This window comes from Elephas maximus, chromosome 3 (genome assembly GCF_024166365.1).
Source record: "Elephas maximus indicus isolate mEleMax1 chromosome 3, mEleMax1 primary haplotype, whole genome shotgun sequence".
In the NCBI taxonomy this organism is placed as follows: Eukaryota; Metazoa; Chordata; class Mammalia; order Proboscidea; family Elephantidae; genus Elephas; species Elephas maximus.
Window position 1 is genome coordinate 41,721,867 of NC_064821.1, and position 26,366 is coordinate 41,748,232.

Consider the following 26,366-nt stretch of genomic DNA (forward strand, 5'->3'; position numbering starts at 1 on the left):
CTTCCTAGGCTGTAACCTTTATAGGAAGGCGCCTTGGTGGCACAGTGATTAAGTTCTCAGCTGCTAAATGGAAACGTCAGCGGTTCAAACCCCCCAGCTGCCCTTCAGGAGAAAGCTGAGGCAGTCTGTTTCCATAAAGATTGTTGTTTTTGTTAGGTGCCATCGAGTCGGTTCCAGCTCATGGTGACCCTAGGAAAACAGAACAAAACACTGTCTGATCCTGCACCATCCCCACAATTGTTGCTATCCATAAAGATTATAGCCTTGGCAGCTGAGTGCTTAACCATTGCACCACCGGACCTCCTTTAGAATGAGATTTGAATCCCACCGACACCCCTTACCAGATTACAGCCTTGGGCAGGTCATGGCTTCCAGTGCCTCAGTCTCCTGATCCTTAAAATGGGGATATTAACAAGTTTTACTCCTAGGATTGTGTCGTAAAGAATAAATGGGATCATGCCTGGGAAATTCCTGGTGTGTTAGTATTCCTTGGATGTTAGATATTGTCTTCCCCACATCAGTAAGGAAGAATGGAGGAAGTAAACAACCAACAAAAGGAAGCTCAGAGCCTACCCTCACTGTGGAGAGCAGACCCCCAGCCACCCTGGGAGACCCTGGTGCTGTTGTCGTTCCTGGCTCTCTTCTCTCCCTCTGTTGCCTGTGTCAGAATCTTGGGGGGGCAAGAGAAAGCAGGACAGGGTCCGTGGCACCTCTAGCCTTCCCTGAGCTGGCGCGGCCCTCTCCCTTGTGCCGTGTCCCCAGGCCGCGTTCAGGTCAGCCTCGAGCTAACGCCTTTGTCAGTGTGATTAATAGTGGTGGGGATTGTCGTTAATTCACTGCCTAATGACTGCGGCTCTCCGCTCTCCGAGTAATCGGGTGATGTATGTGGGGAGCGCACACCTCGTGGCAGGGGTGAAAATCATTTCGACAAGTCAAATATTGTCACAGCGAACAAATGGCTCTCCCTGTTAATAAAAATTAATGAATTTTTTTCTTTTCCCTTTTTCTCACCACTGGCCTGCTAAATAAAGCTGTAGCCTGACTGAGCAGGGGGGACAAGCTTGGTGGAGTTAAGCACTTTATTTGATAGTTAAGACTATAAACGTTTTTATTAGGGCGGGATGTGGCCAGAGGTGCAGGGTCCGCTCACCCACCATCCTTGCTGGTGGAGAAGGGAGAGGTGGCGGTGGCTCCAGGGTGGGGGTGGGATGCAGGGGCCCGGGGGGTGGCCCCCCAGCCTGGAGAGGTGAGGCTCCTGGTGTGTGGCCATGGCTGCCCTTGGTTCTCTGGCCCAGAGGAGGGTGTGGATCTACCCCCATCTGACCTCTTGGCTCTTGGACTCTGGCAACTGGCTTGTTCCGTATCCCCATTACTGTCTGGGCAACATGAGGGAGGAGAGATTGGGAGCAGGTGCTGTGAAGCAGGGATGCAGGGAGGGTTTGCTGGCCCTCCAAGCAGAGCCCAAGTACCCACCACCTTTCCCATGGAGCAGGTGATGGTTCGAGCCCCAGGCCTGGCTGCAGGGGGTCAGGGGGTCTTCTGCCTCTAAGGGGCTCAGCCTCTACAGCTCCCCAGCCCACCTTGGACAGCTCTGAGCCAGGACAGAGGCAGCAGCCTGGGTGCCCAGAGGAGGCAAGGCCATGTGGGAGCAAGGGAAGGAGGTGGAGGACCAGATTGCCAGGTAACAAAGCCGTTGGCCACCCTGGCTCTGAGCTGGAGGGAAGGAAGATGGCTGCCCTCCTCGAGCTCCTGTTGAGAATGCTCACTCTTCAGAGAGCCAGCCCACCGGGCCCTAACCCCACTGTCTCTGGGATGGAGGCTGCGGAGGGGGAAGATCCAGGAAAAATGGTGTCACTACCAAATGCTTGGGCTAGTGAGACGCTTGGGCTAGTGAGACGCTTGGTGACTCCCTGCTCCTTCGCCCTTTTCCCCCTCCTGCTGCCCACCCTACCTACAGGGCCTGGGCCCCCTAGGAAAAGCACGGGGGGAACGGTCCTCCAGGTCTTCCTAGTCCCTCACGTTGCCCCAGAGAGCTGGGGCCCCAGTGAAGGGAAGGCCCGCCTTCTCCCTCTCGCAATTTTTATTTATTTCAGGGCCACGGGGGTGGACTGGCAGCCCCACTTGCTCTGGCCCCGTAGGAACAAAAGAGATAAATATGTCTATAAATAGTTTGGTGGCCGTTGTCGGTGTTTGCTCAGCATTTAACCCATTGCTCCCTACCGTCCAGGCAGAGAGGAGAGCAGAGCAGAGAACAGAAATCGCCACGTGCATTGTCCTTTCTGTGGGGCCGGCTCCCAGGATCCCGGGTGGGGCATGTCTCTTGGTGCCTGGCTGCAGGGCCTCTTGCTGCATCCCAGCCTCAGCCGCGCCCCCATCAGCTCTCTGCACCTGGCCAACCTGGTGGCAGATGGGTGTGGCTGTCCTGGAGGAGGTGACCGTCCCCCCCTCTGCCCTGCTCCTCAGCATCCCACTTAGAGTTTCTGAGTTTGTAGAACTCCTAGCCTGAGCAAAACTGAGGGCCCCCCACAGCCCCACACTCCCCTAGTATCTTCTGGTTGCTTTATGGAGCCTTCCCTGCCTCAGCCTGGAAGGAACCAGGATCCTGCAGCACCCCTTGGACTTCATGGTCTGAAAGCACCTGGCCTTCAAGCTGGAGGAGGCACCTCCACCCCCACAGCTGCCGGGTCTAGCCACTGTCATTGCTCCCTGAAGCCGGCTTGGGTTCCATGGCTCCAGGACCCCAAATCCCGCTGCAGCAGCACCCATACTGGCAGAAAAGCCTCTCCCTCTAGGGCCCCTCCCTGTCCTAACAGGGGCTCTCCTCCAGCAGAAGGGGCCCCCATTGTTCACGGAGTGCACCCCAGCTGGATCTGGGCATGGTGGAGGCTGGTAGATGCTGGATAACCATATAGCTATTGTCCATCTGGTACCCACCCATGGGTCCAGCATCAGCCACGTGAGCTGGAGCTACCAAGCACTGTGGCTACAGAGCTGAGAATGAAGGGGTGGTTGCTTCAACTCCATTTAGTCATCGAGGCTAGAATTATTCCTATTTTACAGAGGAGTAGACTGAGGTAGAGAGAGTAAGTGGCCAAGCTGGAGCTAGGGCCTGCCCTGGTTTATAAGAAACAAGAATCAGCCAGAATTTGAATGCGACATCAACCCACCTTCCTGTGGAGAGAGACGCAGGGAGCAGAGAGTGGGGCTGTGGTCAGGAGCCTGATTTCACTCCGGGAATAGAACCCTCTTTCTGGTGGATTTTGTTGATGCTAAAAGCATACTGTGATGTTGTTGGATCTTAGGACCTGGAGCTGGTGTCACCTCCAGCATCCCTGGATTTTTTTTTAATTCCCTATTCCCCCCACCCTCCAGCTTCTGGTAACCACTCATCGATCTACTTTCTGTCTCTATGGATTTGCCTGTTCTAGATACTTTACGGAACCCTGGTGGCACGGTGGTTAAGAGCTTGGCTGCTAATCAAAAGGTCAGCAGTTTGAATCCACCAGCCACTCCCTGGAAACTCTGTTGGGCAGTTCTACTCTGTCCCATAGGGTTGCTATGAGTTGGAATTGACTCAATGGCAAGGGGTTTTGGTTTGGTAGATAGTTCATGTAAGTGGAGTCATACAATGTTTGTGCTTTTGTGTCTGACTTGTTTCATTCGGCATAATGTTTTCAAAAGGAACCTTGGTGACGCAGTGGTTAAGTGCTCAGCCACTAACCAAAAGGTCAGTGGTTCCAACCTACCAGCCAATCCGTGGGAAAAAGATGTGGCAGTCTGCTTCCATAAAGATACGAGTCTTGGAAACCCTATGGGGCAGTTCTACTCTGTCCTATAGGGTCCTTCTGAATCGGAATTGACTCTAAGGCAACGGGAAATGTTTTCAAGGTTCATCCACGTCACGGCATGTACCAGTACTTCATTTCTCTTTATGACTGACTCATAGTCCATTGTTTGGTGAGAGCATTGTGTTTATCCATCCATCTGCTGATGGACACTTGGGTTGTTTCTATCTTTTGGCTGTTGTGAGTAGTGCTGCTATGAACGTCAGTATGCAAGTTTCTGTTTGGGTCCCTGCTAGGAGTGGAATTGCTGGGTTATCTAGTAATTCTATGTTTAACTTTTTGAGGAGCTGCCAGATTGTATCCCTTGATATCTGAGGGGGCCCTGGCCACCCCTTCTGGTGCATTCACAATACAGAAGTTAAAGGGTTAAGGAAGGAGCCCTCTCTTCTCAGCTCAGGCTGCGCTCATACAGTGCTTAGCTTAGCAGGGCCAGGGCGAGTCAGCTGTGATTTAGAAAAGAAAAACAGTGAGAGTTGAGCGATCCACGGACTACCTCGCTGCCCCCGGGGCTCAGGGAAGTGGTATATTAACCAAGGAATAAAGGAGAGGAAGAAAAAAAGGCCAAATCACATCTCTCTGAAACAAAGAGGCTTTTTACCAGGAACAAGCCTTGATAAAAATTACAGTGGCATCGCAAGCCACTCCACGCCTGCCCGGGGCGACGGCAGGCAGGGAGGAAGTAGGGATGCGAGGCTGAGGTGGGGACACAGCCATCCCAAGAGCACTGCACATATAAATAATCATCTTAGAATAAGCACTGTCTTTTTTAAGTAGGCCCAGGTGCTGGAACTGCCCTCGGAGCCTCCCATGGCCCAGTATTGTCAGGCTGAACTCATCAGGGATGGACAGGCCGGACGCAGGGTGATGGGGCCGGGCACTGGTGGGGGCTCCTGGGGCTCTGTCTTGGTTGGCAGCCCCTTACAGTTCAGGGTCTGGCTGTGGGGCAGGGACAGAGGAGGGCAGAGAGACCCTGGTGGGTGTGGTGGTGGTCTTTTGGGTACCCTCCGAGCTTCTGCTCACACACACGGAGACGGCAGGGAAAGAGGAGCAGGTCGTGCTCAGTTCCTCTTTGGGAGTGAAGGGTTCGCTCCGAGCTCCAAAGCTGTCCCATAGAAGGTGAATTTGACCTTGAAGCAAGCTGAGGCTTGGCAGAAGCCAGTGACTGGCTTGGAGACTCAGAGTGATGGTCACAAGATGTCCTGCATCCCAGGCTCTGATGGGGCTGCTGCTCGGGTTCCATTCCCTGTAGAGGGGGCCCATTTGGGCCCTTAATCTCCTCTGTGCATCAGTTGCTTCATCAGTGAAATGGATAGACCAGCACTCTGTGAAACAGGCACACCAATACGCTGTGAAATGAGTAGCCCAATATGTCACTAGTTGGGTAGACCAGTTCTACTCAGTCATATAGAGAGTTGCTATGAGTCAGAAATGGTTCAATGACCTCTAACAACAGTAACAAGTACCCTGCAAGGTGGATAAACAACTACTTTGTGAATTGGGTAGATAAGTACACCGTGAAATGGGTAGCTCAGCATTCTGTTTCAATTACAGTGCTAAGAACAGGCTAAGAACAGCAGGGCAGGCAGGGAATTTCTGGTGGGGGTAGCTGTGAGGGCTGATGGCACCTCCCAGGCCCCACTCCGTGGCTGGTTGGTCCTGGAAATTGCATGAGGCAGCTATGCTGGGTGAGTCGGGGGAAAGTGCTGGGTCACAGGCTCTCTGCCCAGAGTCAGAGACCTGGATGTGCCCTTCGCCAGCTCTGTGGCCCTGGACAGGTTCTTTTATCACTGCGACCTCAGGTCCTGCATCTCCAAAAAGGATGTGGTGACGATTTCTGCTGTCCCTGTCTCGCTCCATTTTTAAAACAAAGGAAGAGTGCACACAGGCCAGAGTGGAGGGTCACATTGCTGCCATTCTGCTGGGATGGGTGAGCAAAGGGAGCAAGCCCTCACCTTTTTGCCGTGGCAGGAGGGGCCGCACGTGGGAGCTGAGGCATGGCTCAGAGACTCCTAGGCCAGCCGTGGCCTGGTGCCTGCTCCGGCTCTCCGAGGCCGTAATGACAATTCAGCTCCATCAGCCCTGCAGCTGGGGCTCGCTGCTCCCTAGTCCCTGGGGCAAGGCCCAGGGCTCGGGCTTGGGAATATAAACGGCGATTGATTATTATTAATATTTAGCATGTTCGCAGAAACGTCTTTCCCCAGTGCTATTAATCTGCTGTGTTAATAACAGCCGCGCTCCCGTTCTGAGCTCAGAGGCTCAGGGGCTGCTCGGTGAGCAGAATGCCAATGAGGCTAGTGGTGGAGAGCAGAGGGCAGCCTGGACAGCACTTGTCAGGAGGAGGGACTGGACTGCAGACGGGGCATTTCCTGGAGGTTCGAATACTTTGTTCTTGTCTGACAGCCAAGATCTAGGGCTGGGGGAGAACTTGTCATGTTCCCTGGGGTTTATTAGAGGTAAAAGAACAATGATAAGGCAGAATCCCACCAACTCCCACATTTCTCTTTCTAGCAAACTCTTTTTCGGGAAGCAGGCCTCAGGATGTAACTTTGCGGCTCCATGGGCCCTTCCACTGAGGGGAGCTTCTCCTTGCCTGGTTACATGTGATGGGAACATAGCTACAAAGAAATCCTCACTAGAAAGGAACACATCTTAGTTTTCTCTGAGAACCACCTCTTTGCCTCTCTTGTGTCTCATCACCATCATGTCAGGTGGCTTTCATAAACCCATCCTGACTGAAGACCCTTGTGTCTCCCTTTCCCTCCTGTCCTCCCACCTGTGCAGCGGGTTAAATGGTCCCAAAGACATTCACAGCTTATATGGATTTGCAGGCACTGGGTCGGGGCTTGTATCGGGGTCTCTGAGGAGCCCATTACATGGCACTCTGCCTCCCTGCTCAGTTCTGAGAAGTAAAACAAGAGTGAGAAGACAGAGAACCAAAGTACCACCTTCATTTCTCAAAAAGGCTCAGGTGGAAGAAGCAGCTCAGTGGGAGAGCCAGGTGGGCCTCCAGCTGAATCTTGGAATTCATAGATGTGCCCACTGTATCCCTGGAATGTTGGACCCAGTAGGCTGCCCTGTGTGGGTGGAGGGAAGGATCAACCCTGAAGGAGCAGCAGAGATACCCAAAACCCTTTCAAGAGGAAGAAGAGTGAGCTGGGATGATCAGGTCTAGGTATTCTCCCCAGGTTAGCCAGTCAGAATTGAGGAACAGAGATGAGGCAGAGAGTCATATTAATGGGGTACCATCATCAGGGAAAGAAAGTGAAGACTGAGGGTTCCTGACTTCCAGCTTTCCCATTAAGAATTGTCCTCAGGATTGCTTTCACCTCCATTCACCTGTCCATCCTTCCTTCCTTCTTTTCTCCCTTCCTCCTTCCCTTTCTTCCTCCTTCTCTCCCTTCCTTCCTTCTTTCCCTCCTTCCTTCTTTCCATCCATCCATCCATTAAGCCACCCACTAATTTCCCCATCATCTATATGCCCACCCACCCACCCATCCATCCATTCACCCATCCATCCATCCATTTACCCATCTGCCCATCTATCTACCCATCCACCCACCCATCCATCCATTCACCCATCCATCCATCCATTTACCCATCTGCCCATCTATCTACCCATCCACCCATTCATATACCCACCCATACATGCATCCATCCACCTACCCCACCTATTTTCTGATTACCTTCTATTGGGCATGTGGAAAGCCGTCACCAGATGTTGGGGCACTTTATCTGTTGTTTTCTCATTGCAGTGTGAGAACATTGAGGTCATATAGTGCACTGTTTGGAAGCTTTAGACTTGAGTATCTGAATGGCTCCCAGATCAGCCACTGACTAGCTGTGTAGCCTTGAGCAAATCACTAACCCCCTGAGCTTCAAAATCTGCCTCCCTCCCCAGGCCACTATGAGGATTAGATCAACCCTCGTGGCTGCTATGTGCTCTGTGGGCCTTGTGCTGAGCAGCCAACAAGCCCTCAGAAAGGTGGGCCAGCATCAATGTTAACGTTGCCTGGCAGAACGAAGGGGAAGACAGTGTTCTGAGCACACTTACCTTTAGTTAGTCCAATTGCTTCCAAAGCCACTCCTGAAATAGTCCTAGAATTAGGATGGCCATGTGGCCAGCTGGAAACCAGGCTTCACCTCACTTCTGCTACCACATTTATTTAAAAAGCTGAAATAAATCAAACATTATCTGTTTTAAATACTGCCTTTGGTAGGCCTGGTGAACATTAAAACTACCTGAGGCATTAAAAAAACCTAGAGTTGGTCTTCGAGAGAAGGGTGACCCATGCTCAGTCCTGCCTCCATGATCTGGAGATCATTGCTGCTGGCTGACATGATGTTGGCTTCAGATTCACAGCTAATGCAGATCTTGGGGAGGGAGATGCTTACAGAAGACATGGGGCTTACCATGTCCCACAGTCTCTGGGCAGGAGGCTTTGGTTAAAAACAGATTTGGAAGGCCTGGCCAAGCCTGAGTTTTACTGGAAATATAAGCCCAGCATTGAGCGGAGTGTTATTTGGATGCTTTCCCGGGCAGATCTACTAGGGCAAAGAGGACGAAGGAACACTTGGAGAGATTGTCACAGGCTTTGGGTCTGTTTCCACCTCCAAAACATCCTTTAATAAAAGAAAGCAGCTAATGAGGGGTCTAGAGATGACACCTTTGGAGGCCTCATCTACCCAGACAGGGCAAGGGGAGACTTTAACAAGGTCATTTAAAAATACACCATGAATATCCCCACCATCATTACTGCAAACATGTCTACTCAGCCTGGGCTAGGTTTGCAATGATGGAATGAGCCAGAGTGAAAATCAAGTTCTTCAGAGACATGACCTCTTTAAAGGGACCCCCTTAGAACTGACATCTGCTGTCCAGTGCTTCTGATGTAAAAAAAGAAATTAAAGCTCAGACTTTCTTCTTGGCGGCCAGACTGGGGTTGCTGGAGGTGCACTTACTGCTGACCGTTTTTTTCTCTGGCTAAATGGCAAATTGCTGTGCTTTTTTGAAGTATGTCAGGGTCTGTATGGGTATCAGCTCAGGTCTGCTGATTTTGTAAGTTTTAGGGAGACTTAAACAAATTATGGATAACGTTGCAAAGAATGGGAATTCCAGAACACTTAATTGTGCTCATGGGGAACCTGTCCATAGAAAAAGAGGTGGTCATTTGAAGAGAACAATGGGATACTCCATGGTTTAAAATCAGGAAAGGTGAGCATCAGGGTTGTATCCTTTCACCATACCTATTCAGTCTGTATCCTGAGCAAATAACCCAAGAAGCTGGACTATATGAAGAAGAATGGGGCATCAGGATTGGAGGAAGACTCACTGACAACCTGCGATATACAGATGACACAACCTTGCTTGCCGAAAGTGAAGAGGACTTGAAGCACTTACTGATGAAGATCAGAGACTACAGCCTCCGGGATGGATTACACCTGAAACAAAAATCCTCATAACTGGACCAATACCACAAATGATAAATGGAGAAAATATTGAACTTGTCAATGATTTCATTTTACCTGGATCTGCAATCAATGCCCACGGAAGCAGTAGTCAAGAAATCAAACGATGCATTGCATCAGGCAAATCTGCTGCAAAAGACCTCTTTAAAGTGTTAAAAAGCAAAGATGTCAACCTGAGGAGTAAGATGTGCCTGACCCAAGCCATGGCATTTTCAATCGCCTCATATGCATGAGAAAGCTGGTCAATGAATAAGGAAGACTGAAGACTTTGAATTATGGCGTTGGTGAACAATATTGAATACACCATGAACTTCCAGAAGAACCAAGAAATCTGTTTTGAAAGTACAGCCAGAATTCTCCTTATAGAAGCGAGAATGGTGAGACTAGGTCTCAAATACTTTGGACGTGTTATCAGGAGGGACCAGTCCCTGGAGAATGACATCATGCTAGGTAAAGTAGAGGGTCAGCGAAAAAGAGGAAGACCTTCAATGGGATGGGTTGGTACAGTGGCTGCAATAATGGGGTCAGATATAACAACGATCGTGATGATGGTGCAGGACCCGGCAGTGTTTCATTCTGTTGTGCATAGGGTCGCTATGAATGGGAACTGTCTACAGCCACTGCACCTAACAACAACAGCAAGGAGACTTGGTGGAGGGCCTGGGTGGTGCAAATGGCTAAGTGTTCGACCACTAGCCAAAAGGTTGGCATTTCAAACCTACCCAGAAGCAGACCTAAAGACTTGGCGGCGACGGGGTCACTATGAATTGGAACTGACTGAACCACTCCTAACGACAACAGCAAGGAGACTTGGTGGAGTATCTGGGTGGTGCAAATGGTTAAGTGCTCGACCACTAGCCAAAAATTTGGTGGTTCAAATCCACCTTGGAAGATAGGCCTGGTGAACTGCTTCCCAAAGGTCACAGCCTTGAAAACCCCACAGAGCACAGTTCTACTCTGCACACATGGAGTTGCCATGAGTCGAAATCAACTCGATGCACCTAACAACAACAACAAGGAGACTTGGCTTCTTTTTGGATTAGACTCTATTTCCAGAAGATGTATTCCTATCACTCTGCAGCTTCTTGTGTGCGTCGTCCACCCCACTGTTTAAGCCCCAACAGAGGTTCTCAGCTTTGGGGAACACCCCTTGGAGGGCTTTTTAAAGCATGGGGCGGGACCAGGAATTTGTAGTTCTAACAAATCCCCAGGAGTCTGAGCGCCCCACTCTGAGAACCACTGAGCTAGAGGGAGCAAGTTCTGGAGAGTTCCAAGACAACTGGATATGGCTTAATTCTAAGATCTCCACACCCCACCCTGTTTAGCATACCTTTCAAAACCCTCACCCTGGGCTGGACTCTTAACTGTGGGCCCTGAGAAGGAGGTGACCAGATACCAGATCTTCAGGGAGCTCACTGCCACCCCAGGATGCAGGGAACAGGTCCCTGAGGCCCCCTTGGTCCTGCTATTTTAGAGTCAGGGGCTCAGATGAACTCAGACAAGGCCCAGCATTCTCATCCATGATGGCACCTGGGGACAGATAGCCACCTCCTAGTCCAGCCACCTTCCTCAGCCCTTCCTTCCTTGTTCAAGCTTGGTGTTGGGTGGGCATCAAGTGGGGAATCACTCTTTCTACATGATTACTGCACCCTGGAGTTCCTGGGTGGTGCAAACGGTCAACATGCTCTGAGTCTCCCTGAAATAACATGAAAAAAAGGCCTGATGATCTACTTCCAAAAATCAGCCTTTGAAAATCCTGTGGAACACCGTTCTACCGTGACACACATGGGTTGCCATGAGTAGAAATTGACCCGACAGCAGCTGGGTTGCTTTTGGTTTACTATGTGCCCCAAACAGTCCCATCCCTGCCCACCTGGCACCAACAATTCCTTGACACAAGGCCATGGTGACACCACCTTCTTCCCCCCTCCTTCCCATCTTCCCACTTCTCCTTCATGGGGAACCTGTAGGGTTGGGCCCCAGCAGGCTGTCCTGCCTCAGCTGCCCCATTTCCATGGTCGTGGGGAGTGAGAGTGCTCAGAGAGACCCATCCCACTGCTGGCATCTGCTCTACAGACTGGAATGGTCACTCTGTGCTGCCCTTAGGCTCAGGTGGCCAGCACACGCAGGTCTGCTCCTGGGTTGTAAAGCTCTGTTTCCCTCCCCGCTGCTGCTGTGATGGAGTTCCCTGAAAATGCGCTGGCCCTGCAGTTGTGGCTCGCCAGCGATATAGCTCTGTAAACCGGTTGCCATCGAGTCGATTCCGACTCATAGCGAGCCTATGGGACAGAGCCGAACAGCCCTATAGAGTTTTCAAGGAACTCCTGGTGGATTCAAACCACCAGCCTCCCTGGTGGCATAGTGGTTAAGTGCTATGGCTGCTAACCGAAAGGTCAGCAGTTCAAATCCACCAGGTGCTCCTTGGAAACTCTATGCAACAGTTCTACTCTGTCCTATAGGGTCGCTATGAGTCAGAATTGACTCAACAGCAACGGGTTTGCTTTGGTGCCAGTCACGAAGGCTGCAGTGTCTGGGGGCCCTACCTGGCAGCCTTGCAGGGCAGGGAGGCACGGACGAGCAGACCACCAGGGCAGGAGGAGGGGAGGGACGAGGTGCAGCCCAAGTGAGGCTGTGGGCAGCAGCATGTCCTCATTGGGCAGGGCCATCTATCTCAGGCCCAGAGGGAGAGGGCTTCGTCAAGAACGGACAATGAGTTTGACCTTGCAGGCCCTGGGCGGGGTTTGCCAGAACCATCTTTTGCTATCAGCGCTCATTTAGCAAACCGTCATCTGGCCCAGTGCAGCCATGGCTGGGGTTACAGCCGCCAGGCCCGTGACTTCCCTGTCAGGCAGCTGGGCTCGGGCAGAGGCCATGCCATCATCTTCCCTCTTCCAATGCTCTCCTCCATCGTTTGGCCGGGCAGGAGGCCCACCCAGGGTCAGCATCAATCGCCTGAGCTCAATTTGGGTTCGGCCTACAGACCCCAGCTGTCACTCAGGGGACTCTGGGCCCACACATCATATGGCCACATCCCTCCCAGGCCAGGCCACCCACAGGCCTTGCTGCCACTTGTCCTCCTGTGGTCCCTTGTCGGCATTCTCTCCTCTTCTTCATAAGGGTGGCACACTCTGGTCCTGCTTCTGAGCCTAGATACAAGGGCGAGGCACAACTTAATCAGAAAACACTGCACACCTCCGAGCCTGCGGCCCAAGGGTCCAAGCATTACCTCTTGAACGTGTTTCTGAAAATAGGTGTGCTTCCTCCTCTGGAGAGAGGTGGGGCCATGTGGCCCACAAAGTGTGTGTGTGTGTGTGTGTGTGTGTGTGTTTTGGGTGGGAGAAGGGAGCGCCTTGCTGGCCTTTCCTGGGGCACCCAACCCATACCTGACTGGGCCTGAACGCACCTGCTGAGCACAATCCTCACCTTTCCCCAGGTGTAGAAGTGACCAGGGTGGCCTGCAAGACACACACGTTTCTCCCAGGCCTGACTTTTGTGCTGATGTGGAATATGTGTGGACCAAAACAGGAGACTTCTGCCCAGGGCTAGGGTGATGCTGGGGCCACGGCGGGGGCAGGAGTGGGGCCGCAATGGAGGCATAGGGAGGGTAACGGGTGCCCAGGGGCAATCTCTAAGTAGCGCCCCTCCCCAATTGCAAGATGAATAGCCATTGATGGCGGAGACCTGTCAGCAGAAACGCCTTCTCCTCTCTTGTCCGGCTGCCTTAATCAGGCACCTTTCATATTTGTGGCAGCTCGGAATGTCATTCTGTGCCTTGTCCGGTGCTCCCTGGACTTGCGCCCAGGTTAACTGTCCCCTGTCCAAACCCTGCAAACATCTGACATCCCTCTTTTAGATAACTTTACCGTAACATCAGCTCAAAAATACAAGTCAAGCTCGTTAATCTTTTACTTAACACATTGTGGTGCTACGTGACAATTACAAGTGCACCTTCCTGATTTTCACTGATGAAAATTGGCCTATGATGTGTTCAAAGTTATGTTTTTCAGCTTCTTTTCTTTCTACGCTCAGCAGAGCAAGATCACACAGTCTGCCTCGATCCATGGAGGCTCTCAAATAGGAAAGTATTGGTCTCAGCTTGCTGAATGATCTCACAGCTGGCAACGGAAACTGTGACAGTTGATAGAAACCGCTCCATGGTGGTCCTCCATCCCCTACTCCATCAAGTGGCACCCAGGGCATGTGCTGTACCTGCCATACCTTGGGTACACCTCTGTCCCAGTGCCGGCTCAGCTGCCCAGGCTGGGGTGGTGCCTGGGTACAGGGAGCGTGGTGGCTCAGGGCATGGGCCAGGGTCCGGCTGGGCTCTGCCCCTCATTGTGGGCCTATGAGCAAGTGACTTTACCTCCCTGTGGCTCAGTTTCCACATCTGTGAAGCGGGCAGCTTGCTACTGAAAGGCCGTCTCCCCCTCACCCCCAGGCCAAGACCAGGGGACCCTGGCGGGAATCATCAGTGTGTTCCCCTGTGAACTGAGAGCCGAGGATTCTATGTTTGTGTGCACACACAGAAGAATACAGAACGCTTGGGGTTTTTCTGTTTGTTTGCTATTTAAGTAGGTGCTTTTTTAATTGAAATTTTTATCGAGGTAATTGTAGATTCACATGCAGGTGTAAGAAATGATGCAGAGAGGCCCCTTGTATACTTTACCTGTTACCCCCAGTGGTGGTGGTAGTTGTTAGTTGCCATGGAGTTAGCCCCTGACTCATGGCGACCCCATGCCCAGTGGAAGGAAGTGCTGCCTGGTCCTGTGCCAGTCCCATGATCGGTTGCAGATTGGATTATTGTGACCCATAGGGTTTTAGTTGGCTGATTTTCAGAAGTAGATCGCCAGACCTTTCCTCCTGGTCTGTCTTAGTCTGGATGCTCAGCTGAACTTGTTCAGCATCATGGCAACATGCAAGCTTCCACTGACAGAGGTATGGCGGCTGTACATGAGGCGTATTGGCCAGGAATTGAACCTGGGTCTCCCACATGGAAGGAGAGAATCCTACCAAAGAACTATCACTGCCTCCATCCCGTACCCACCCCCGCCCCGCCGTGGCAGCATTTTGCATCATAGAGTACAACATCACAACCAAGATATTGGCATCGATACACCCACTGGTCTTTTTCTGATGTTCCCAGTTCGACTTGTACCATTTGTTTGTTTAGTTCTGTATGTGGATGTAGGTTACTGTACCTACCACCACAGTCAAGATCCTGAAGGGCTCCGTTGCCATAGTGACCACCACAGTCGAGATCCTGAACAGCTTCGTCGCCGTAGTGATGTCTCATGTGGTCCTTTAGGAATCACACTCCCCCGACTGCCAACCACTAATATGTTGTTGCTGTTAGGTGCGGCCCAGTTGGTTCTGACTCGTAGCAACCCTATGTACAACAGAACGAAATGCTGCCCAGTCCTGTGCCGGCCTCATAAACATTGTTATATCTGAGCCCGTAAGAACTGCTTTTAACTGCCCTGATGTAGCTCCAAATCGCAGCTTGGGTCCTCTGCTCTGGATATCTTCATTGTTTTCCTCCCTTGGCACCTTTTGGCCTGTCCCGCCAGATCCCCTCACCGTTTCAAGGAGCAAGTTCATAAAGGTGGCCTGGGAACACTGATATTTTGTGCTGACATTGGTACCTTAAGCGTAGCTCGTCAGACGTGCCTCCTCCACTTGGCTCAAGTTCTACTCCTGATGAGCAAAGGGGCTGGGAGCAAGGTGGACAAGTGGTGGGCTCAGGGTGCTGAGGCAGCCCCTCTGGGGACCCGGGTACCCTGGAGGGTGGGTCTGGGCTTGTTGATGTGGGTGCTTGCCCTCTTCCCTGCAGGAGACACTCGTGGACTACAGTAGCCCAGGCAGGTACCCAGACATAAGTGGGGCAAATCTTCTGGAGCAAATTAGGTTCTTGGGAGGGCAACAAGGATGAGGCAGGAGGAGCTGGTTCTGAACATGGTGGCCACGTGGAAGGGTGTGAAGGCGTGGTGTTTGCAGGAAGTATGAGTTACACACACAGTGAAGGTATCAAAGGCCAGGGGTGTGGTGCTTGTTGGGCCCGTTGTGGAGAGCAGCCTTGGGGCCATCATCACAGTGCCCCCTCCTTAAAGCCGTGCCACACAATAAAGGGGCAACGGAAACAAGCCAGATAGCGACTCGGAAAAATTCCCTCAGATTCCTCCCACTGAGGATCTCTGTTTAAATCTGCCCAATTTCGTCCCAGAAACCTGGCAGCCAAGACCTTGAACTTCAGGCTGGGGTCGCCCACTGACAGTTCGACTGCTAATCCTCACCCGGCAGACTCTGCCTGTTTAGTAAAGTGGGCAGTCAGCCCACTTGTGGCAGAGCACGCAGGGCCTTGCTGCAGCTCAGCCCCGTGCACCGGGTCAGGCTGATGCCCAGCACTCCTCATGCACAGCCCCTGCTCCCTGCGGACCCCGGAATCTTGACCGTGGGGTTGATGTCTAAATGGGGTTCTCTGGGGAGATGGTGAGTGGTTTCTGTGCAGGGATTATTTTCTATTTTCTGGTGGAGGGGGGAGGCGAGGGAGAAGGCTTCTAGTCATGTGGCTAGAAAAGTCGCAGCCCCAGACTAAGGGTTTGGGGCGTCTGGGTGGAATCCTGGGGGGCATGGAGGGGCAGGAGGCAATGCTGTGGGTCCCAGACCCGGGAGCCATAGGATTTCTTCACTGTCAGACCCGTTTTATGAGATCAGTGGGGGCTCAGCACACGCAGGACTGTGGGAACAAAGCCCAACAGGGGCTGGCATAAGGCCAGCAGGTGGACACAGGCCTAGCTGGGATCTGGCACTCTTGGTGAGTGCTGCGTGGATGAGCACGATGTGGCCGCTGGGACTCAGGCAGACTGGGCAGCTAAATCTGGCGGCCTAGTCCAGCCTTCTCCTGCTCCTCCTCTAGTTTTTATTTTGGGGTAGGTCTCCCGGAAGAGTTTTCAGGAATGATGCTCTCAGTCTTGAACCCTGAACCTGTGATGACCACAAAACTCCAGTAAAGTATCTCCATTTTCCTGACAAGGAAATCACACACCATTGCAGTCTGTATTTCCAATGTCATAAAACATGCAGGTTCTTAGGACTGCACTCCGACCCGAGTGATGGAGGTCTGAGGGATGGGGGCAGTGGGCTGAGTGCAGCCTGGGGTGGGGAGCCCCTGCCCAGCCGAACCAGCCATTTCAGGGGGTATCCCAGGGATCCCGGCCCAGTGGGGCCAACAATCTTGGGGGGCATCCCAGCTGAGCCAACCATCTTGGGGGGTGTCACAGCCAGGACCAACCATCTTGGAGGGTGTCACAGCCAGATCTACCATCTCCAGGGTTGTCCCAGCCAGGCTGACCATCTTGGAGGGGTCTCACCAAGGGCTAACCATCTCAGGGGGCATCCCAGGGGCCCCTGCCCAGCCAAGCTGACCCTCTCAGGGGGTGTCCACAGGGACTCACCTTTGGGTTGAGCAAAGCCAATCTTTACACCCAGTTCCCTGGCTCCTGTTGGAATGCTGAGATCTTAGCAGTGTGTGCAGAGTCTCCCCGATGGTGTTGCAGCCCCCCAGCACAGGCCTTCAGGAATCTGTGCTGCATCTCCCCCCACACTGTCGTCTGCATACTGATGGAGCCTCCTCTCCCCACCCTCGGAAAAAACACAGCACTACCCCACCCACCCAGTAGTGAGCACTGCAAAATTGGGACTTGGCTTGTTCCTGGAGGCTCCGGGCAACCACTTAACCCCTGTGACCGTGGGGACGGAGGCCAGGGGCCCAGTGTACGGCCCTTCCTTTAATCAGCAGGAAACACCGCCTTCCCCTCCGAAGCGGTTTGCTCGGCCAGTAAATTAAACCTGCCCAGAGAGCGTGATTTTCCTGCCGTATGTGAGGGTTTGGGGAAGTGTGATTCAGGCAAGAAAACAAGTGGCTGAGATGAATGTGCTCTGGATGGGGACCGTCCCCACGTTCAGCCCTAGCTGAGCAGGCTAAAACCACCTCCCGGATTCCCAATTGTCCTGGAAGCAAAAGTATCCACAGCCCCGAGGAATTAAGGAAGCGCATTGTCAGGAGCCCAGCTTCCAACCTGATTTTGTTTGCGAGCTCTGTGCAGTTCCAGTTTTCAAATAATAAGGTGGCACGTTAATTACCCCCCCCCCCGCCCCACTTCACCTTTCTGCCGCGCTCATGCAGTCATGGGCAGGCATGTGGGGGTGGGCTTTCACCCAGAAACAGCTCCAGCTCTTTGAGAGAAGGGAACAACAGCTGCAGCTCTGTTGCTACATTTCTCAAAGGATCCCACAAGTCAATTAAAAAGGAACCGTTGGCCACTTAAAACATAATAATTACTTCTGTGAATGCTGCTAAATTAAATAAGTGTTATCCCCATGCATTTTTTTTTTTTTTCATGACTTTGGTTTCTTTTGAAAGGAAACATTTTGTGACTTCTCGAGCTGACCTGTTTGCAAGGCAGCGGGAGGAATCCAAAGTCATTTTTCTGGTACTTACTTGTTCATTCAACCCCTGGAGGCTTCGGTTTCACATCAGGGAGCAGACAGCTGGGAGGGGGATGGACGACAAAGGCCAGAATGACCACAGCTTCGAGTCACTTTCACAGGTTTTCAAAGCAGGGATGGAAGGCCCGAGTGAGAGTGGGGCAGGCCATCGGTGTCCCGTTCCTGGCAGCACCTCACACCTCCTGTCCCTGTCCTTTTATGCCTCCTTGCTCTTTCCCTACTCTTTTTTTATAATTGTGATGAAATTCACATAATATCAAATTAACCCTTTTAAGTGGATAATTCAGTTGTATTGAGTACATTCAACCACCTTGTGCTACCATCACCTCCATCGAGTTCCAAAACATTTTCTTTATCCCCAGAGGAAACATGTACCCACTAACAGTCACTCCCTATCCCCCTGCCCCACACCCCTGGCCCACCACTGGTCTATTCTATGTCTCTATGGATTTGCCTATTCTGATATCTCATATCAGTGGAATCCTGCAAGATGTGTTTTGTGTTTGGCTTGTTATTCAGCATGATGTTTTCAAGCTTCATCCATGTTGTAGCTTGTATCACGGGGAAACAACCCAAGTGTCTATCAGCCTGTGAATGGATAAATACCATGTGGTTTATCCACACAATAAAATATTACTCAGCCATAAAGAGAATTTCCTTGCTTTTCATGGCTGAGTAGTATTCCACTGTGTGGCTAGACCACATTGTGTTTATCCATTCATCAGCTGATGGGCACTTGGGCTGTTCCTACCTTTTGGTTCTGTGACTCAGGCTGCAGTGAACATGCATGGGAGGTACTTGCTGGAACACCTGTCTTCAAGTGCTTCCTGGTATCTGCCATGGAGCAGAGTTGCTACTCTTACTTTTTGGCCTGCTTTTTTCTCTTCTTACTCCTCCCTGGGCCCACATTTTATCATCTCCTCTGTGCCCCAGGTTGTTGCTCTTTTTGCTAGCTGCCAGGAGTCAGTCTGGTATATTTTTGAGCGGCTCTATCTTGGCATCAACCATCTCTTAGGACTGACCCCAAAGAAAGGCCCATCCCAGATTACCAAGCTGGGGCCCCTTGTGCTCAGCCCCACACCCTGTAACCCTCTGAGTTCGACATTCATGACCTCAGTAGGCCTCTGTCCTCATCAGCCAAGGAACTTCCAGAAGCCCTCCTCAGGGCCTGGTTGACCCCACAGAGCTGCCCGACCGGCTGAGGTGCTGGGGAGCAGCATGGAGCAAAACTTGACAGAAACCCAAAATGAGTCAGTTTCCACGTTCTCTGAAGTCCTCCCAAGAACTTTGGGTATGTTTTAGTTCTGTGATTTCCAAGGCTACAGACTCAAACTAAAATGGGTCAGGACCAAGTATTTCACCACTGGTCCTGGGATTGGATGCTGGCTGCAACAGCTTCACACTTTGTCCACAGACTTAAGGTGCAGGCAGCTTTCTCCCTGGCTCTCCCAAGGCAGAAGACGCAAACATACCTTTAAGCTGCTGCAGGAAGTACGCTGAGTGCCTTCCCCCTTGGGGGCTCATCTTCCAGCACTCTGTCGCGGCAATGTTCTGTTGCGATCCGTCGAGTTTTCGATGACTGACTTTCGGAAGTAGATCTTCCGGCCTTTCTTCTGAGTCACCTCTGGGTGACCTGGCAGGCTAGGAATGTACTACATTTCTTTGTAAACTTGAAATGTTGTTGTTAGATGTCATCGAGTTGGCGCCAACTCATAGAATCTTGTGTACAACAGCAGGAAACTTTGCCTGGTCCTGCACCATCTTCAGGATTATTGGTACGCTCAAACTCATTGTCTGAGCCACTGTGTATTTTGAATGCCTTCCGAGGTAGGGGGCTCATCTTCTAGCACTGTATTGGACAATGTTGTGTTGGGATCCGTAAGTTTTTCATTGGCTAATTTTCACAAGTAGATCACAAGGCCTTTCTTACTAGTCTGTCTTAATCTGGAAGCCCTGCTGAAACCTGCCCACTATAAGTGACCCTTCTGGTGTTTGAAATCCTGGTGGCATAGCTTCCAGCATCACAGCAACACACAAGCTACCACAAGAGGACAAACGGACAGGTGGGGGGTAGGCGAAGGCAGTGGGGAGACAGAGAAAACTTGGCTGTGCTGGGAGCGGCTATACATGTTGGGATCTAAAGAAGCTGTGTAGAATCTTGTCCTGGGGACCCTTTAACATACAGAAACTGCTGCTTTGTTCAGAGTGGGGCAGGGGTGGCATTGCCTGGGGCAGGAGTGTTGGGCCGGTCACTTGTGGACCTCTGAGTGCCCTTGGTTCCTATCACGACCCATGTGCCAGAGTGTCCCTGTGCATCACTCACTGGGCAAGGGTTTGCTGCTGCAGAGCCTAAGACGCTGTATTGCTCCCCTCAGGTGACGGCGACATTGTAAATAACATGTACGAGCCCGACCCGGACCTCTTGGCTGGTGAGAGTGCTGAGGACGAGACAGAAGACAGCATCATGTCCCCTATCCCCATGGGGCCACCCTCCCCCTTCCCCACCAGCGAGGACTTCACCCCCAAGGAGGGCTCACCCTACGAGGCCCCCGTCTACATTCCCGAGGACATTCCGATCCCTCCTGACTTCGAGCTCCGTGAATCCTCCATCCCGGGGGCCGGCCTGGGCATCTGGGCCAAGAAGAAGATGGAAGTCGGGGAGCGGTTTGGCCCCTACGTGGTAGCGCCGCGGACCACGCTGAAGGAGACTGACTTTGGATGGGAGGTGAGCATTCAGTAAGAGTGTGATTGATCACAGCCATTTATCTTGTGTGCCATCTGTTTATAGAGCTGGCCTGAGCAGCCACTGCCCGAGGCTGACGCCCGGGCGGAGAGAGCGTTCGAATGTCACATTTCCCAGGCTTATTTTATCTCACGGCTTACATTACGCGACTCAGAAAACATTGGCGGTCCTGGTGGACGCCTGTCAGCCCCCAGGGCTGCGCCGGCTCTCTTCCCGGAAATGTGTCTTTAATGAGCTCTTGTCTTCAGACATCCACGCTGCTGGCCGGGAGGGTCGGAGGTGCTAAGATTGTAATACAAGGGAACGGGAGATGGAACCGATGTCCCGAGAACAGGGGCATGGCTCGGGGAAAGTTTCTGTCCACGGGGCTTCACTCCTGGCCTTGAGCAGCCTGGGGCTGCTTCTAGAAGATTCCCGCTGGCTGTGCTGCTCCCAGATGCCCTGGGTCATTCTGCCCACTGTGCCTAGGTCACACGGTTTTCTAAGAGGTTTCCATAGAACCCTGGAGGGCCAGTTCTAGGATGTGCGCAGGATACAACATCACATCTTGCTGTTTAAATTCCCCTAATGAGTCCTGGTGGCCTGGATGGTTCTGGAACCCATGTGGGTTGACCTGCCACAAGGCAGAACTGGAAGGGGAGGCTCATTAGGTGAGAGGGTGCTGCTGTCTCTGCAAGCTTCCCCCAGGATGGCTCAGAGCAGGGCCTCAGAGGTGTCCAGATCTGGCCGTGTGGGATCCTCAGCCCCAGTGTTTTAGCCACTGGGACTGAAAGGCCCCCACAATCATGCCTCCTGATTGGTGCTGTCCTTCTTGCCCGCCCCACACAGCCCATTCCCAGTAGTATTTTTGGCAGGGACCCTGCTGAGGCAGAAAAGGCAGACGCAAACCTAGATTCCTCCTGGGTGTTTCACAGCTTTCCGAAAGTGTTTGGGTTGAGGTCAGTTCCAGGAAGGAGCAAATATCCCAAGGAGAGAAGAGGAGCCTGAGGGCTGGACACTATTCCCTCGCAGTGTGGGGTTGAGGAGTGAGCATCGGGGGCAGGGCAGGCATCCTGGGTCTGGTCCTGTCACCTCTCCCAACCTTTAGGTGGCTTTGGAAAAGTTCCCAAGCTATTCTGTGTTTCGGTGTTCTGCGTAGGAAAAAAACCCATTGCCGCCAAGTCGATTCAGACTTATAGCTACCCTATAGGACAGAGTAGAACTGCCCCATAAGGTTTCCAAGAGCACCTGGTAGATTCAAACTGCCGACCTTTTGGTTAGCAGCTATAGCACTTAACCGCATGCCACCAGGGTTTCCACTCTATATACAGTGAGGAGAAAATTCAGGTCTGTCTTTCATGTCCCTCACAACGTTTTATGGTTTTCCAAAATTGCTCTCTGATACCTAAGCCTCTCCTAGAGATGTGAATGCACCAGTACATTTCCTCTTTGGGATCCTTGGAGGCCTTGAAACCACCAGTGTCCCCTGAGCACCCTTTTAAGCCCCTCCCAGAGACATCGAGGAGGCCCTGGTGTGTTAATGTGTGTCTTGGCGGTGGCAGAGGGCTGTCCACAGTCCCCACAGAACTGGGACCGTCTCCCTGTCATGGAGGCAGGGTGGGGTCTCTAAAGGGCATGTTCCTGGGTCCCTGAGCACAGGCATCTCTGAACTTTCCAGCAGGCCAGGTGACATGTGGTCTGTGATAGCACCAGGAGGCTTATAAGGCTCAGGGTCACGGACACAGGAGATCCAGGAGCTTCCCACCTGAAGGCCTGGCTTCCAGCCACAGGCCCGGCCATGATGGGCTCAAAGCTCTAGAACTGGCCAACTGAGTGAATGGGTAGGCCAGTCAGAGTTCAAGATAGTCCAACAAGGTGGGTGTCATAGCTCAGCAAACAGGCGTGAGCAAGCCAGGTGTGCTCCCTCCCTGCCTGAGAGTCACTTCAGAACAGATTGGCCAGGGGTTTGGGAGCAAATGAGGCTAGAAGGAGAGTTTACAGCCACAGCCCTTCCGTGGGTGTGTCAGCCCTCTTTTATGGCCCATAGGGTGGTGCCTTATGGGACCAAGGAAAGCATTTCTCAAACACCGTGACAGGTAAGTGTTTTTGGCTGTGAAAATGAAATTGGCTTTGCAAAAGCGTCCTATCTGGCCCTTCCACTCCTGGTTGTGCAGGAGAGGAATTTAAGGGTGTGAGTCTGAGGCTCAGAAAGGCCTGGGACAATTTAATCAGTAGCTGGCTTTTAGATGTAAAGGGTAAACGGACCTACAGGTAGCACCTGTGACAACCTTGAGCTGACTTTGCTCCTGTCTGCTCTGATACACAGTTCTGTTTGCTTTTTTTGAAGAAATGGCCCATATCGCCAGAGCTTACCGGTGCCAGGCCTGGTGCGGGTGGGCTGTGGCTATTATCTGCCATGCTGTTGACTTTTCGATATTATTTATTCTCGGTGTACGTGCGAGAACATTCTTGTGCTGTAGCAAGCCTCAGATTTCTGCAGCGGGCTTTGTTCTGTGAGCATGACCTGACAGCTACCTTTTATGTCGGCACTTAGAAATATTTGCCTTCTATCCAACGCCCTCAAATAGTACTACAGATGCACCCCAACATTTTCTCACAAGACGGTGTTTTCTCTGAGAGTTCAGGCCCTGATTACCTGCCTTTGTGTCCATCCTTGAGCTTTGTTTTCTCAGGTAGGGTCGGGAACAGTGGTGTTGTCATTGTGATCGGGAGCCAATGGCGGGATTGGGAAGATGCCGCCGAGGAGGAAGCAGACACCCCCAAAGTTCGGGTTGAACCCACTTTTGCCTGGAGTAAACTATTAAGGCGAGTTTTGTTCTTCTTCGGTTTGGGCCTTCAAGGCAGGAAAAACAATAGTCTTTGCTCTTAAGCAGCCTTACTGGAATCTTCCACGTGTTTCTAGAAAGAGATTATTACCGTTTGGCTTTGTTGTCTGCCTTTTCGTGGTAGACAGGCAGTTTGGGAGAGAGAAGTGGCTCACTGTTGCCCTTTTTAGTTAGCAGTAGTCCTTGGTTTTGCACCAACGTGTCTTATCTTCTTATCTCTGCAGACAAAGGCCTAGAGATTAGGAATGGAAGCCCAGGCACGGGGCTCCAATGCCCCTGGTCTTTTGCGTGGTTCTGAGAAAGTACGGGGCCTCCTATTAGCCCCTAACACTAACAAGGTGGGCCTAACCATCCAAACCAATTCCGTCTGTGTTTCTTCGAAGACATTCTCCCTGGGCCTTCTGGGAGCTTGGTCAAAGGCGACAAGCTATAGTTAGCTGCCTTCAAGTCGGCCCTGACTCATGGCAACCCTACGCACAATGGAGGGAAATGCTGCCTGGTCCTGCGGCATTCCCCTGATGAGTTGGGGGTCAGACTGCTGCAATCTGTAGGGTTTTCACTGGCTGATTTTCAGAAGCGAATCACCAGGCCTTTCTTCCTACTCTGTCTTAATCTGGAAGCTCCGCTGAAACCTGTTCAGCATCACAGCAACAGACAAGCCTCCACTGATAGATGGGTGATGGCTGTGCATGAAGGTGCATTCACTGGGAATCGAACCTGGGTCTCCTGTATGGAAGATGAGAAATTCTACCACTGAAGCACCACTGCCCTCAAGGCAGGCGTTGGGATATACAAAATACAGTTAGTCACCAACTTACAACAGGGCTGTGGGTTCTGTTCCAACGACGCCATCGTCAGTCAGTTCTGATGTAAGTCAAATACCTTGTTTTTTTCAGTTTTCATTATTATTGCCTTTTATTATCACATCTTTATAAATCTTTAGTTGTCTCGGGGGTTGAAAACATTACATATAACCTGAGATATATTTTAATACAGAATACGTAGGAAAATACACACATCCATAAAAAAATAATAATAACTCCTCTTGTGGAAGGTTCTGGATCATGTGAATTATCCCTGGGAACGGGGATGGCATTTCTAGTCAGAAAATTAGTGAGAGTTGCCTGTATGGTCCTTGTACGTACTGAAATATTGTATGTAGTACATATTGCTAACAATAAGGTATACCAAAAAAAAGAAAAACAGACGGTCATAAGTGCAGTTTGTCATAATTTGAATACGTCGCAAGTTGGGGACTACCTGTAACTAACGACAGTGTCCATGAGCTGATATAGGTGATAGCAGAGGAAGCTGGGTCACCTCGAGGACTGAGTGAGCCTCTCTGGTGGTCACAGGCTGGCCCAGGAAACACACGAATCAGTATGATCTTATAACATGCATATGTTGTACGTGGTGGTACAGTGGTTAGTAATTCGGCTGCTAACCAAAAGGTCAGCAGTTCAGATCCACCAGCCACTCCTTGGAAACCCTATGAGGCAGTTCTACTGTGTTCTGTAGGGTCATTAAAATGAGTTGGAATCGACTCGATGGCAACGGGTTTGGTTTTTTTTGGTTTATATATATATACTATAAAATATGTATTCTGAACTTTATATGTATAAGTATATACATAGATATAAACATATATACATATACACACACGTGCACATATCTATAGAGAGAGATAGATATATATATCTATATCTACAGAGTCTGTGGGTGACAAATGGTTAAGTACTTGGTTGCTAACTGAAGGGTTGGAAGTTGGAGTCTACCCAGAGGGTCCTCAGGAGAAAGGGCTGGTGATCTACTTCCAAAAAATCAGCCACTGACAATTCTGTGGAGCACAGTTCTACTCTGACACACGTGGGGGCCTCATGAGTTGGAGTCGACTCGACAGCACCTGCTTGGTCTGGTGATGTATATAGCTGTTCACGCTCGCACCGGTAACTGCGTTTTATAAATCAGAGCAAGTTGATTTTACTATAATTTACCTGACCCTCATTTCCTGGAAGACATCAGGTAATGGCATTTTGGCAAAGGTGAAAAGAATTAAATCTCGCGAGAATGGACCTGTAATCACTGTGGCCTCGCGGGGGTGGGGGCGGGGGTGGGGAGGGGGCCAGGAGCTCAGGGTTTCTGGCCGTGCAGGGGGCATGGTTCCTCCGCTGAGTCTGGGGTTGAGTGTGGGCAGAGAAGTAGACCAGCAGGGACCCCGCCCAGGCACAAGGATAGGCGAACTTCGAGGACAGGTTGGAAATAACAGTTAAACTAATTATTCACATTGTCATTTAGGGACCCCATAGAAACACTTTTCTTTCTACTCTTAAAATTCTCCTTCTGGACGATTCAGTAGAAATAAGACAGAGAGGTCCTGCTTACTTTGGCCTTTTGGTGTAACAAGAGACATGGGGCCTGGTCAACATGTGTGGTTTGGGGGTGACTTGGCCCCCAATTCTGGGCATGCTGGAAGGGCCCTGGGCCAAGGGAAGATCTCTTCTGGCGTCCACACACAGAGCCAGCATGGGACTCTCCATGTGACCAGAGGGAGCTGACAGGCTCTGGGAGGCAGCTCCGACCTTCAGGTGCAAGGTCGTGGGCATGCTTCTTGCACCAGGAAATTTCCTTCAGCAAAACAGGAGCACACCAGTACGAGGCAGGGGGGAGACAGGGAAGGGCAAGTTGCCTCCTTCCCAGATTCATTTATTTTAAGTCTTTCCCTCCTCCCTGGGCTGATCTGGGAATGCTGTGCTTTCCCTCATTCCTCCCCACGCTCCTCGCCGAATTGTGTTGTTAGCTGCCACTGACTTGGCCCGCACTCATGGTGGCCCCATGGCTGCCTGGTCCTGCACCATTCCATAATCACTTACAGATCAAAACATTGTAATCCATAGAGTTTTCATTGGCTGCTTTTTGGCAATAGCTTGCCAGAACTTTCTTTCTAGCCCATCTTAGTCTAGAAGCCCTGCTGAAACCTGTTCG

The 26,366-nt window shown here is 51.5% G+C and overlaps 1 protein-coding gene across 6 annotated transcripts in view; it reads left to right on the plus strand.

The window, feature by feature from the left end:
• Nucleotides 1-26,366, plus strand: part of PRDM16 (PR/SET domain 16) — a 452,044-nt gene that overhangs the window by 112,013 nt on the left and 313,665 nt on the right. For all 6 annotated transcript variants that reach the window (XM_049877678.1, XM_049877673.1, XM_049877675.1 and 3 more), the window contains exon 2: nt 20,192-20,541. In XM_049877678.1, coding sequence (XP_049733635.1) covers nt 20,192-20,541 — 350 coding nt within the window. The remainder of the gene's footprint in view (nt 1-20,191; nt 20,542-26,366) is intronic.